The 15306-nt window shown below is 38.0% G+C and overlaps 1 protein-coding gene across 2 annotated transcripts; it reads left to right on the top strand.

The window, feature by feature from the left end:
• Positions 1–3409: 3409 nt before the first annotated feature.
• On the top strand, positions 3410–6099 carry TKTL2 (transketolase like 2). Of its 2 annotated transcripts, XM_055276308.2 has the most exons (2): positions 3410–3689; positions 3804–6099. In XM_055276308.2, the coding sequence occupies exons 1-2, from the start codon at positions 3461–3463 to the stop codon at positions 5336–5338; spliced, it is 1764 nt and encodes a 587-aa protein (XP_055132283.1). In that variant the 5' UTR covers positions 3410–3460; the 3' UTR covers positions 5339–6099. The 2 variants fall into 2 exon arrangements, with proteins under 2 accessions (XP_055132283.1, XP_055132281.1); XM_055276306.2 differs by having other exon boundaries at positions 3410–6099.
• Positions 6100–15306: the final 9207 nt, after the last annotated feature.

The following is a 15306-nucleotide window of genomic DNA, read 5'->3' as shown; positions in this document are numbered from 1 at the left end:
TTTGCAGAACACTTTCGACTGGCTTCCAAAATGATCTCTAAAATAAATAATGAACTTTTTTCCAAGACAACTACATTTTTGGCATGCTGGTTTAAAAGTTTTTGGCTGACCTTTTGTCAGTAAAAGCCTCTTCTAAATAGGGGAGAAGGTGGTATCACGTCTTTGTTTGATTTATTTGACGAAGTTGTGTTCCCAGCCATATTGGGTAATTTTGCATTATGAAATTGTGCATACTTTAAACAAGTTGAGTATTCTTTAGTTGAAATTATTTGCTTGAGACCAGAAGTGTTTTGGATTTCAATTAAAAAAAATTGAAATATCTGCATTATACTTAGCAGCTGAACACTCCAAATCAGAAAAATCCCAAATCCAAAATGTCCTTTGAGCAGTTCCCCTGAGTAACATGTCAGTGCTCAAAATGTTTCAGATTTTGAAGCATTTGAAACATCAGATTTTCAAATTTGGGATGCTCTACCTGTATTTATATATTTTCAATTGTATATTTTAAAATATATTTCAAATTTAAAAGACTAAAATGCTTAAAGAAAATAATTAGCAACTTATATATGTTATTTATATATTAATATAAAATTAATATATAATATTAATATAAAATTAATTTATATAAAATTAATATATATAATATTAATATATATTAATTTTATGTAAAATTAATATATATTACATATATTGATATAAAAGTATTTTATATAGATAATATATATTTTTATATATTTTTATATATCTTTCCAGATATTTTACTATATATATACTTTTATATATATTATATATATATATATCTTTCCAGAGTTCCTTTTACAAAATCTCAGAGTACTTTATAAGCATTTTACACATAATTTATAAAATATTATTTTCTATATAGTATAAAAAATTCACACAGTCTCACAGAATGATAGAGGGAAATTCACACTCACTATCTAGGGTATTAAATCTCCAAGACTACATTCTTCTTTTAATAAAACTGACCTTTGCTAATGTTAAAATTTTTTATTTAATACTTTAGGAAATAGCTGTGCAATGTTTTAAATGAGTGAAAGAATGTGGGAACTTGGAAACAAATGTTAAGCAGTCCCATGTTTTTATTCATGTGAACATTGCCTCATAAATCATTTTTATACTATCGTGTTTACTAATTGTGTGGATTTATTAGAGTTCTTTTTGGCCAAAATAATGGTGAGCTACCTGTGTTTATATTAACTACTTTCCTGTCAGCCTGTAGTAGTTTGCTATTATGTTACCGTGATTATTATTTTTTCTCTAATTCCCATCTTCTTTACTACCAGTTCTAGCCTAGTCTGCTTGTATTTCCTCCTCCTTTATTTGTCTAAAAAGATAAACAAGCTTTAATTTGCAAAGGGCATGGAGAGTTATGAATACATGATAACCTCTTAAGAACTTCTCCAACGCCAACATTCCTGCAACAAGTCTTAAAATCTTGTTAGTGTCATATTATTACCATTTATTCTAATATGTGTCCTTAAAAGTTAAAATGATAGAACTAGTTGAAATAGCAAATAACATTTGAACTATTTTTCTGATATTAATGCAAGAGATAATAAGTATAAAGAGTAACAACACCCCCTGAGTTAGTTGTTTACAACCTTGACTGAACATTGAAATTGCCTGGGGAAGATTTTTAAATTACTGATGCCTAGATCTATTGCCTAGAAATTCTGATATTAATTGGTCTGGAGTGCAGCATGGACATGAGATGTTTTTAAAATTCCCCAGATAATTCTGAACTACAACTAATGTTGAGAACCACTGGTCTCAGACTATCTCCAGATTATGTTATTAACCTTGACTACCCATTACAATCAATGGGTGTATTTTAGAAACATAGCTTCCCAGACTCCAGGTCCAGAAATTCAAATTCTATTTTTCTGGGATAGAACCAGGCATTGTTTTTCTTGTGTGCCCTGATTTTAATGTGAAGTTAAGGTAAGAATTATTGCTCAAGAAACCAAGAGGTTTAACATCGCAATATGGGAAGGTATGATATATTATCATTGTGGTTTTTTTAATTGTTGTTTTATTGATGACAAACCATAACCTTGGCCTGCTAGAAGAGTTCAATGGCACAAATTTAGATTTTTCTTTTTTTTTTTTAGACGGAGTCTCACTGTGTCGCCCAGGCTGGAGTGCAGTGGCACAATCTGGGCTCACTGCAAGCTCCACCTCCCGGGTTCACGTCATTCTCCTGCCTCAGCCTCCCGAGTAGCTGGGACTACAGGTGCCCACCACCACACCCAGCTAATTTTTTTGTATTTTTAATAGACACGGGGTTTCACTGTGTTAGCCAGGATGGTCTCGATCCCCTGACCTTGTGATCTGCCCGCCTCGGCCTCCCAAAGTGCTGGGATTACAGGCGTGAGCCACAGCGCCCGGCCCACAAATTTAGTTTTTTAAAGTAAGTAACTTTGTCTTAAAAATGATTTGTAGTGACAGTCATTAAAAGATAAACTGAGGCACATTAAAATATTAAAGCATTTATTTGACCATTCACTGATTCATGAATCTGGTAGCTCCTGATAAAGGAGCCAAGGAGAAGGCTTTTATAGGGTGAATTTGGAAACAAAGGAAAGATATTTGATTGGTTGAAGTGGAGTACTAGCCTTATTTGGGTCATCCCAGTGGAAAGTCCCTAGTTAGAAGTTAGCTAGCAGTTTCTGATTGATTAAGCTTAAATTTCCTTTTTATCATTTACACTGATTTGGGTTTCCTTTTCTTAGGTAGGAACTCAGGGATCTGAAGCTACCTCAGCCTACTGGCCTTCTAATTATTTCAACACAGAAATAGTACTTTAGGGCACACTGGAGTTGCAATTCTATTCTGCCATTGGGCGGTTTCAGATTTGTTCTTCCTTTAAATTTTGGTTAAATTAGTCATTGCATTTCTTTCTATAAGTCTGAGATTCAGATATTTGGTTGCTCTGAGAAAGTCTCTGTTGAGATAGCATTGCCATACTGGTCAGACTGAAAGTGACTTTGTATCCTTTCTATTAATGTTCTGATATAAAAGAGTGATGTCTCGGATTTAGTGTTAATGCATTAAAAAAGGACAGCCTCACAAATAGCTTCCTATAATACATGGAAAAATGTCTAGTTTTGAATTTATAACACAGGGAAAGATAAAAAGAAATTTAATTATGCTTACTAATGTTGAACATGCAAGTGACAAAGTAAATACTAAAAATCCATTCAGCTGGGCGTGGACAGAGAGAGGGAATGGTGCACATCAGAGGGTGCAGGCTACCGCAACGTGTCCGTTTCCTCAGTCTCGCGGGAAGCTCCGTTGCGGGCACCCCGGCTGGTGGCTGAGCTCAGGCCTGCAGGCAGAGGCGAGGCGAGGGCGGAGCGGTCACGTGAGAGCACTGCCGCGGTGGGTTGTGGGGGTACTGCGGCGCCATTTGCTTTGCCAAACCGACAAAAGAGAGATCATGGCCTACGATGCCAAGCCCGACGTGAAGACCGTGCAGGTGCTGCGGGACACCGCCAACCGCCTGCGGATCCGTTCCATCAAGGCCACGTGTGCCTCTGGTTCTGGCCAGCTCACGTCGTGCTGCAGTGCAGCGGAGGTCGTGTCTGTCCTCTTCTTCCACACGATGAAGTATAAACCGACAGACCCAGAACACCCAGACAACGACCGGTTCATCCTCTCCAAGGGACATGCTGCTCCCATCCTCTATGCCGCTTGGGTGGAGGTGGGTGACGTCAGTGAATCTGACTTGCTGAACCTGAGGAAACCTCACAGCGGCTTGGAGAGACACCCTACCCCTCGACTGCCGTTTGTTGACGTGGCAACAGGGTGCCTAGGACAGGGATTAGGTGCTGCATGTGGAATGGCTTATACTGGCAAGTACCTTGACAAGGCCAGCTACCGGGTGTTCTGCCTTATGGGAGATGGCGAATCCTCAGAAGGCTCTGTGTGGGAGGCTTTCGCTTTTGCCTCCCACTACAACTTGGACAATCTTGTGGCAGTCTTTGACGTGAACCGCTTGGGACAAAGTGGGCCTGCACCCCTTGAGCATGGCGCAGACATCTACCAGAATTGCTGTGAAGCCTTTGGATGGAATACTTACTTAGTGGACGGCCATGATGTGGAGGCCTTGTGCCAAGCATTTTGGCAAGCAAGTCAAGTGAAGAACAAGCCTACTGCTATAGTTGCCAAGACCTTCAAAGGTCGGGGTATTCCAAATATTGAGGATGCAGAAAATTGGCATGGAAAGCCAGTGCCAAAAGAAAGAGCAGATGCAATTGTCAAATTAATTGAGAGTCAGATACAGACCAATGAGAATCTCATACCAAAATCGCCTGTGGAAGACTCACCTCAAATCAGCATCACAGATATAAAAGTGACCTCCCCACCTGCTTACAAAGTTGGTGACAAGATAGCTACTCAGAAAACATATGGTTTGGCTCTGGCTAAAATGGGCCGTGCAAATGAAAGAGTTATTGTTCTGAGTGGTGACACGATGAACTCCACCTTTTCTGAAATATTCAGGAAAGAACACCCTGAGCGTTTCATAGAGTGTGTTACTGCTGAACAAAACATGGTAAATGTGGCACTAGGCTGTGCTACACATGGTCGAACCATTGCTTTTGCTAGTGCTTTTGCTGCCTTTTTTACTAGAGCATTTGATCAGCTCCGAATGGGAGCCATTTCTCAAGCCAATATCAACCTTATTGGTTCCCACTGTGGGGTATCCACTGGAGAAGATGGAGTCTGCCAGATGGCCCTGGAGGATCTAGCCATGTTCCGAAGCATTCCCAATTGTACTGTTTTCTATCCAAGTGATGCCATCTCGACAGAGCATGCTGTTTATCTAGCCGCCAATACCAAGGGAATGTGCTTCATTCGAACCAGCCAACCAGAGACTGCAGTTATTTATACCCCACAAGAAAATTTTGAGATTGGCCAGGCCAAGGTGGTCCGCCACAGTGTCAATGATAAAGTCACAGTAATTGGAGCTGGAGTTACTCTCCATGAAGCCTTAGCAGCTGCTGACCATCTTTCTCAACAAGGTATTTCTGTCCGTGTCATCGACCCATTTACCATTAAACCCCTGGATGCCGCCACCATCATCTCCAGTGCAAAAGCCACAGGCGGCCGAGTTATCACAGTGGAGGATCACTACAGGGAAGGTGGCATTGGAGAAGCTGTTTGTGCAGCTGTCTCCAGGGAGCCTGATATCCGTGTTCATCAGCTGGCAGTGTCAGGAGTGCCTCAACGTAGGAAAACTAGTGAATTGCTGGATATGTTTGGAATCAGTACCAGACACATTATAGCAGCCGTAACACTTACTTTAATGAAGTAAACTAAGCTTATTTCTAAAAAGTAAAGTCTACTGGCTTTGGCCCAAAAGCACTGGTATCTTTGTATTAAATTAATGTTTATTGTTACAAAACCATTATTTATACCTATACAGTTGTACTGTTTCTTTTAAAGCAAAGCCATTTAACATCTTTCTTTTTTCCTAATTTGGAAATTAAAGTTTACCTTTCTGTTAATCTATGTATAAATGTTACTCTGAGTTATTAATGTGAATTTTAAAATTGTAAGCAATAGAAAAGGAAATAAAACAACTACCTAATACAAATATTTCTGATAAGACTACAAATATCTGACTGATTTGGGGATTAAGGTAGAGGTAACTATATCTTAAATGAGTATGATTTCCTTATAAGTCAAAAAAATTGAAATTTAATTGTAGACTTCAATAGTCCAAGTTTTGAAGGATATTTGAGCTTTTGTATAATGCCATCCTATACCTGCAGTTTTACAAATAATGTTTGACTGCAGTTGCCTTGGAAATTCCTCCAAAGTTTGCCTTCACGTCTCCTCTACAGTTTGCAGGTGATGGTGCAGCAGTGGAACATCTCATGATGCACCGCACTACTTGTGGTGTTCTGTGAAGAGATGAAAGTATAACTGGTTCTAGTTTGCACACTACACACATAGTTTTGTGAAGCTTCAGAAATGTTTTTTCTTTTCCTTGTGGCCAAACCAGTTTGTTAATCTGATTATATTCATCTACTAATGATACTAAAGTTAATGTAATAAAGCATTTAAAAATCAGATACTTCAGTCTGTGCTGTGTATGTGGGATTTGATTTCTTCCCGATGAAATCCTAAATAAGGAGAACTTGTGTCTAAATCAGAAACAGAGAGAGTCATGACCCCTAAAAGCAAACCTGGAAAAAGGTTGAAGCTGGAGATAAGTTACTAGAGAAGATTGTATGGACTAAAAAGCCATCCCTTAAGCAGACTCCCGACTTTCGGCTGTCAGTGTGTAAATATATGCTTGGAGTACAAGAAAGTACCAGTCAGGCAAATCACAGATGGACCCAAGGTTCCAAACTAAATTAAAATTACTCTGTGTCTATGTCAGGTAATTATTTCCTTACTTTTATTACTCTCGTTAAGTTCTTTGGAGGCATAACCAATTAGTCTCAGCAATCATTGTCTTAAGAGGTATAATAGAGCCAAAAAATATTAATCCTAACCTGGGAATTAGAGAAACCAGGCTCTCCTCATCTGCTACTACCCATTTTCTCTAAGCTGATTTCCTCTTTTGTAAAATGATTATGAAAATTGATCTGTTTTTCATAAGATTTAAAGATCATTTTGTAGAAATAAAAAGTTGATATAAAATCATTGTAGAAATTTAGAAAATGCAACTAAGTAAAATATGTTTACCCCACATTTCACACACAAAAAAATCCATTTAATTGTATTTGCTAGCATGTGTTCTGTACATGCTGTGAAAGTGGGCATGTAAAATGGTCTGTTTCCAACCAAACATGCATAAGCACACCTTTAATAATGACAGTAGATCAGGTTCTTTATGTCTAATGGAATCTCAGACACCACCAGAAATTATATATATTTTTTGTAGCTGGGGGGGAAGCCCTTAGGAATCTCTCCAGTAAAGACTCTGTTCCACAAGCTATCAACCAGAGGCTATGAGCTCCAGAGAGAAGAAATAGCAGGTGAGTCTTATGTCCACAATTCTTCAAGTAAGAATCATATCCAGTTTTGTTATACTGAATGTTCTCTAGCTTTGAATCTGTGCTGAGATCTTTCAAGTGTCCATGGGAATCTTAGGAGAGAATCAACCTGATATATGCTAAACCTTGACTGCTAAAGCTTATGAAGATGTAGTTTTGATGAACAACATGATCACTGGTTTAACTCTGGCCTTCTATTCATTGTTTTTGCTGTGAAGGTCTATTAGATTATCAATAATCTGGTGATATTCCAGGGACAGCTGTTGACACCAGCAGTTTCCTTGCTTATGTTTGCAGTTCTAAAGGCTGCAGTCATCTGAGACTGACACTGATCATTTACATGGTGAATGGCTCCCTGGTCATTTCCTGATTTCTGTGACTCTCAGAGATAGCAAAAGAAGGAATCAGTACACTGAACTTTCATTTTATGTTACCTTATTTAAATATATCAAAGGCTCTTAAGCTACATGGAACTTCAATGGAGAGCCCTATTTGGGAAAAAAATAGAATTTTTTAAAAAGTAAGACTCAATATTTCTGATTTTAAAATTATGTAAGAGTAATATGAAATACTCACTGAGTTTTAGTTATCTCAGTTTGCTGAACAGGAATCACTAAATTTTCCAGAGTCCAATCAGAGAGGGGTTGGTTTGGGAAGTTGAGAAGTGTTGAACTGTTTTGGTGGCCCTTACTATCATGATATGGAAGAAAGGTCCTGGCACATTTTTGTGGTAGAATGGAAGAGTGGACTGTTCTTAGAGAGAAACTATCTTATCTATCCTCCCATAAGAGAGGGGAGGAGGCACTGAACCAATTCCCTTTACTGACATTGGTAGGGGAGAGTTTCGATAAGAGAATTGCTCACAAGGTTTGGAGTTAACACCAAGAAGGGGAGATAGGTATTTCATTGCAAGGTGGGATGTTGATTTAGACATGGGTTTGGTTTCCTGACCATAGATAGAACTCCTGGGTTAGAGCAGAACAGGTTGGTAAACACTGACAGTAGGCAAAATCTGCCACCACCTGCTTTTATATAACTGTAAGATAAGAATGGTTTTTACATTTTAAATGGTTGAAACAATTAGAAGAGGAGTACTATTTCATGACATATGAAATTCAAATTTCAGTGTCCATGAATAAAGTTTTATTGGAACATAGTCATGCTCATTCAATCGAGTATCGTCTGTGGCTGCTTTGGAGCTACAGTGGCAGAGTTGAGTAGTAATAATAGTCACCATATAGTCTGCATAGCCTAAAATATTTACAACCTGACTTTTTAGAGTAAACGTTTGCAAACCCTGGGGGAGAGCATTGGGGAGAGATGAGGGTGACAGTATAGACATGTGGAGGGGATAAGGGCTCACCCCTTGAGGCCCAGGCCTCAAGGCCACCTCGATATTTGACTACAGAATGTTAATAAGATTGGAGGTTGCATCTTATTAACATTCTGTAGTCAAATATAGAGGTGGCCTTGAGGCCTGGGCCTCAAGGGGTGACCCCAAAGGACTATAAATCATGCTGCTATAAAGACACATGCACATGTATGTTTATTGCGGCACTATTCACAATAGCAAAGACTTGGAACCAACCCAAATGTCCAACAACGATAGACTGGATTAAGAAAATGTGGCACATATACACCATGGAATACTATGCAGCCATAAAAAATGATGAGTTCGTGTCCTTTGTAGGGACATGGATGAAACTGGAAAACATCATTCTTAGTAAACTATCGCAAGGACAAAAAACCAAACACCGCATGTTCTAACTCATAGGTGGGAATTGAACAATGAGAACTCATGGACACAGGAAGGGGAACATCACACTCCGGGGACTGTTGCGGGGTTGGGGGAGGGGGGAGGGACAGCATTAGGAGATACACCTAATGCTAAATGACGAGTTAATGGGTGCAGGAAATCAACATGGCACATGGATACATATGTAACTAACCTGCACATTGTGCACATGTACCCTAAAACCTAAAGTATGATAAAAAAAATATATATGTATATATAAAATAAATAAATAAATAAATAAATAAAAAGATTGGAGGTTGCAGGCTGGTCAGAGATCACCACATTAAGAGTAGAGAGGTACATGCCTCAGAAATTCTGTGAGATGCCTGCAATTTGGGACAATAGAAAAGTATCCCCCAGAAAAGGACCACCAACTGTTAGAGTATCTACTTGCTATTAAACCCTTCAGTTGGGATCAGTCGGCTCTAAACCTTGCTGAGTTTCTACATAGATTCGCAGGGTTGTTTAACAGAGAGTGGGCAGTAATCTATTTGGAGAAACTGTTGGGAAGAGAGATGGAGAAAAGTTGTGAGAGAACTCTCTTCAACTCTCACTGTTATAACAACGGGGGAGACAGGGAAAACAGATTGTAGCTTTAAAAGGTGTATAGTTAAATTTTAATACAATAAAGCTGTTTTAATTACTAAAAATGACTGAAAGTGTTATGAAATTACAGACAACATTACAGGTAATTTATATGTAATGGGTGGGATACAGGAGGTTTCAACAGAATACAGATGATAGAGGTTAATGTAAAAATAAAACTATTTTGTGATTATATATACCAGAGTTGAGTAACTGCAATCAAACTGGTTATCCTAAGAAGAAACATAATTCTTTGTACAATATTTTTAGCTATTATAAATTTAATATTTGTAATATTGAAATATTTTTATAATAAGTTCATGAAAAAATGATTTATGGTAAGATTAAAACAAAACTTTATTTTTGTTTCCCGCTATCCCTTTAAAAGGAATTTAACGTGGGTAAACTTCCTGTGGTTCTGAATGGAAAGTTGGAGAGATCCCGTGACTTTCCCATTTGCTCTTAGGTAATAGAAAGTACTATAGCTACTTTACGTCACAAAAATCCAATCTGGATTCAGTGATTACAATGTGTCCAGCTTAACATATTATGCAATGCTTGTCTTGATTAAGACTTTTGCTTTACTTTACCTGAATAAAGAGCTATGGTTAGCAGCTGCTGAACCTCAGGAAAGGATGTGTTGTTGCCTTCAGTTTCCTATTCCCTTCCCTTCTCCAAGCCTCTACAACTTGCTAGCTGTAGTTGTAGATCAGAAAAGGGTTGGTAGGGGAAGAGGAGAGAGGAGAAATCACATTTGGCTGGAAGACTTATATGTTCCTCGAGTTTTGAACATGGTTAAAGCTGGTGCATCATTGTACTTATATCTGTATTTTGCATATGCAAGTATTTCTGAAAATTAGAGAACCTCATCACTGTCATACATTAGAATGAATGCAAACTGTTAGAACCAAATCTGACCGACATACAAACATTTATTTGCAAGAAGGCAGAAAAGCAGCCATGCAATGCGTTGTAAGCTTAGGGAAGTTGCCACTCTCTATTGTAAGGCACTTCAACCAACACCCTGGATAAATGTTTGCTCCAAGAGGGGCATGAGTAGATTTTGTAAAATTCAAAATTATGCAGCAGCCACTATGGCATGGGCACCTACCACTAAGAAAGGATGCTGACCTAATCGGAATCTCCCTGCCTGAAAGGATGTTTTCCTTCCCTGAAGACACATGACCACACAGAGCTCTAGACTTGGAGTACGGATCCTCTAAAATAAGACTGTTTTATTTTAGATGTCCAGATTCTTATATCTCATGGCTTCAAATGGTGAGTGATATGCATACAATTTCCAGTCAAATCCATATCATGAACACAATGTATTTCCCCAATTAAAAATTATTTTAATATACTGATTAACAAAAATCTATATTATGAATTACAGATTAGTAGTATTAATTTCAAAAGTAAGTATCCTAAGCATGTGTGTGAAAATAACATACACACAGACATTCATTCACATGTGTGTTTATCATACTACATTTTTTTTTCCTTTTTGAGATGGAGTCTCGCTCTGTTGCCCAGGCTGGAAAGCAGTGGCATGATCTCAGCTCACTGCAACCTCCGCCTCCCGGGTTCAAGCAATTCTCCTCAGTCTCCACCACATCCTGCTAATTTTTGTATTTTTAGTAGAGATGGGGCCCTCCACCACATCCTGCTAATTTTTGTATTTTTAGTAGAGATGGGGTTTTGCCACGTTGGCCAGGCTGGCCTCGAACTCCTGACCTCAAGTGATCTGCCCGCCTTGGCCTCCCAAAGTGCTGGAATTACAGGCATGAGCCACTGCGCCTGGTCTGTCATACTTCTTATACCTAAATGTTTTAAAGAAATTTACTAAATGAATAGTAAATGGTACTGTATTGTCATTTTAGAGATGAGGAAGCCAAAGTGCAGATAAATTATGTATTCAAAACTTCTCCAAGGTCACATAGCTAGCATGTTGTAGAGCCTGAATTTAAAGTTATGTATCTCATAAAATTGTAAAAATAATTTTGAAATATGTATTTCATTATTATCCCCATCATCGCATATGAGAAAAATTACTCTCAGAAAGAAAATGTTACTTGCCTATTTGTTTCTAAAACTTATTTTTCAATTGCATTATACCTCTTTGCCTCCACATATTTGATTTTCCCCCTGAATTACGTTTTCTTTTTTTTTTTCTTTTCTTTTTTTTTGAGACGGGGTCTTTCTCTGTCACCCAGGCTGGAGTGTGGTGGCGCTATCTCTGCTCACTGCAAGCTACACCTCCTGGGTTCACGCCATTCTCCTGCCTCGGCCTCCCGAGTAGCTGGGACTACAGGCGCCCGCCACCACACCCAGCTAATTTTTTTGTATCTTTAGTAGAGATGGGGTTTCACCATGTTCGCCAGGATGGTCTCGATCTCCTGACCTCTTGATCTGCCCACCTCGGCCTCCCAAAGTGCTGGGATTACAGGCGTGAGCCACCGTGCCCAGCCTATGTTTTCTATTTAAATAGATTTTTTCTGCAGTATAAATACTAATTTTATAAAGACAAAATGTTACAAAATAGCAATAGTGTGGCTCCAGCTTTACCACTGTGACCAATTTCTGGAATTATAGGAAAAAGAAGGGAGCAAATGCAAATTTATTCTACTGCCTTGGCATGGGTCAAGTCTATGCACACATACCTAACCTCTGCAACTACTCTCTAGGTAAGGAATTTATGCCAAATATATGTTAGATGTTCATTATATTAAAAAATCTAATTCAACCAGCTAACAAGTGAATTTTATTTATTAGAAATGAAATTTATTTATTAGAAGTTTGCTGATTTGGTTAATTGGTACTTTTACCTTCTTTCTGGACAAATGCAAAGATGTTGGAATACTTTAACTTTATTTATACCAACCTGCCCTCACAGAAATGGTGTTGTTTTCGTGTACATTAAATCTTTTTCATGTATTTTTGAATTTAAAAAACTAATAAACTCTTTTGATGTCTAGCATTCAAACAATAAAGTGCACAAATCATTTATGCACAGCTCAATGAATTTTCAACAAGTGAATACATTTATCTAACTCATACCCGCCTGAAGAATTGTAACATTACAGCACTCTGGAAGCCACTTTCTTGTCCCCTTCCATGGATTACCTCCTCTTCCTCCTCAAAGATAACAGCTATTTAAACTTCTAACTCTATAGACTATCTTTGCCTGGCTTTGAACTTTATGTAAATGGACTAATGCAGTGTGTACTATTTTATGTCTGGCTTTATTTGCTCAATATGGTGTTTATGGAATTTTCCATATTGTAACCTATACTTGATGTTCATTTCATTCTCTGCTGTATAGTATTTCAGATCATGAATATGCCACAGTGTATTTATTTAAATTGTTGATGAACATGTGGGTGTATTTATTTGGGGGCTATTACAAGTAGTGCTACTATGAACATTATTGTACCAGTATTTTGGGGAACACATTAACTTATTTTTATTGGTTATATAAACCAAGGAGAATTACTTTCATTGGCTATACATATATTCATCCTTAGTATATACTGCCAATTATTTTTACATAAATGGGTACTTTTTATTTGCTATTCTTGTGAACTTCTCCATAGTCATTATGCTAATTTATACTCTCATGTCAGAAAATAGACTGGGTGCAGTGGCTCACGTCTGTAATCTCAGCACTTTGGGATGCCGAGGCGGGTGGATCACCTGAGGTCAGGGATTCGAGACCAGCCTCGCCAACATGGTGAAACCCCGTCTCTACTAAAAATACAAAAATTAGCTGGGTGTGGTGGCATGTGCCTGTAATTCCAGCTACTCAGGAGGCTGAGGCAGGAGAATCGCTTGAACCTGGGAGTCGGAGGTTGCAGTGAGCCGAGATCTTCCCGCTACACTCCAGCCTGGGTGACAGGCTGAAACTCCATCTCAAAAAAAAAAAAAGTAAAGAAAAGTTCAGGTGACACCTCAGTCTCCACAACATTTGGTTTTTGTCTTTTCTGTATAGGTTGTTTGTATATTGTTGATTTTTATGAATATATATGTTGGATATACACCCTTTATTGGAATATAGGTATTTCAAATATCTTCTGTCACTATGTGTATTTCCATTTTACTCCCTTAAGAGTTTCTTCTGATGAACAGAAGAGTTAATTTTGATGTACTATTTATCATTTTTCTCTCTTTGGTTTGCACTTTTTGTATTCTGTTTAAAACATCTTTGCCTTCTCCAAGATTATCGAATATATTTTCTTATGTTTTCCTCTGCAAATGTTATATTATTATCTTTTACATACAAATCTACAATTCATCTGGAACTGATCATTGTGTGTGGTGTGAAGTTGGGGTCGAGACGCAATTTGATTTTCATATTGACACAACTGCATAGCACTATTTAAAGAAAATACCATCCCTTCACTTACTGCACCATGGTGTTATTTTTCTCACAAATCAAAGGACTGTGCATGTGTAGATCTGTTTCTGTCCTATTGGTCTATTTGTCTATTCTGATGCCCATACTGTACTGTTTTAATTATCATTGCTTTATAATAAGCTTTAATATTCAGTAGTTAAGTTCTCCATTTCCTCCACTTTTTGTTCTTCTTTTTCAAGATTGCCTTGGCTATTGCTGGTCTTTTAATTTTCATATAAATTTTAAAACCAGACTGACAATTTCCACAAAAATCCAGTTGCATCTTGATGCTGTTACATCTGGATTATAGTTCTTTTTAATCTTCCATTTAAAGAGATCATATTATTAAAAGTCCTATAGGAAGTTAAACTAAAGAGATCTCATTAAAGTGCTTCTAGCAAGTGAAGTTCACAGTCTTCAAACTGAGGTAGGCCTACTTTGAAAGGATCTTGGTATGTTGGCATGGAAGATTTTAAGGGCATCTGTTTCCAGGTCCTGAAGTCCATGTTTTTGTTTCTAAAATTGATCTGTTTGGGAATACCCCTGTCATCATTTCCAATATTGTCTTTCGTAATTATCCCTTTTCTACTTTCCGAAAGAAAGGCATACTTCTTTCCATTCTTAATGTTATTATTCATTGCCAGTTGTGAAATTGTCACAGTGCCAACCAATACTTCAAAATTTTGGTTCTGGCAAAACCTTCTTAAATGAAGTCACTATGAACCAGCAGTAAATCATAGTGTTTTTCCTTGTTTTACTCCTAATATTGGTAAAAATGAATCCTGTAAGTAGGAAGTTACTTTAACCCATAAAAACATGTTATGAATTCAACATATATTATAGATTGGAGTGGTGGCAATGATCACAATTTTTGTTTAATAAAGTCTTTTCTCCCCTCACTCAACTATTGTCAAAACATTGTTGCTGAGTATCTCAGGGGAGCAAAGCCAAGAACAACAGCAAGGAATACTGAAGATGGTAGCACCTGATCCATGCAATCTACAAGTTCTGACAAGCCTCTATGCCTTATCTGTCTATGCATTTTAGAAATGGAATATTCAAGACTTATGAAAGGCATTTTCAGTCTCACCAAGGAGGAGAAATCTGGTAAAGACTCTCATTCAGCTGGGCACGGTGGCTCACACCTGTAATCCTAGCACATTGGGAGGCCGAGGCAGGCGGATTATGAGGTCAGGAGTTCGAGACCATCCTGACCAATATGGTGAAACACCGTCTCTACTAAAAATACAAAAATTAGCCAGGCGTGGCGGCACACACCTGTAATCCCAGCTACTCAGGAGGCTGAGGCAGGAGAATTGCTTGAACTTGGGAGGCAGAGGTTGCAGTGAGTCGAGATCCTGCCACTGCACTCCAGCCTGGGTGGCAGAGCGAGACTCCACCTCAAAAAAAAAGAGAAAAGAAAAGAAAAAAATGGCTGTCACTCATTTGTGCTTTGTGTGATAAGATAAAGGAAGTTAAAATTTGCTATGTATTTCTGAAAG

Source organism: Symphalangus syndactylus, chromosome 4 (assembly GCF_028878055.3).
Source record: "Symphalangus syndactylus isolate Jambi chromosome 4, NHGRI_mSymSyn1-v2.1_pri, whole genome shotgun sequence".
Lineage (NCBI taxonomy): Eukaryota > Metazoa > Chordata > Mammalia > Primates > Hylobatidae > Symphalangus > Symphalangus syndactylus.
This window is presented reverse-complemented; position numbering and strand designations above follow the sequence as displayed.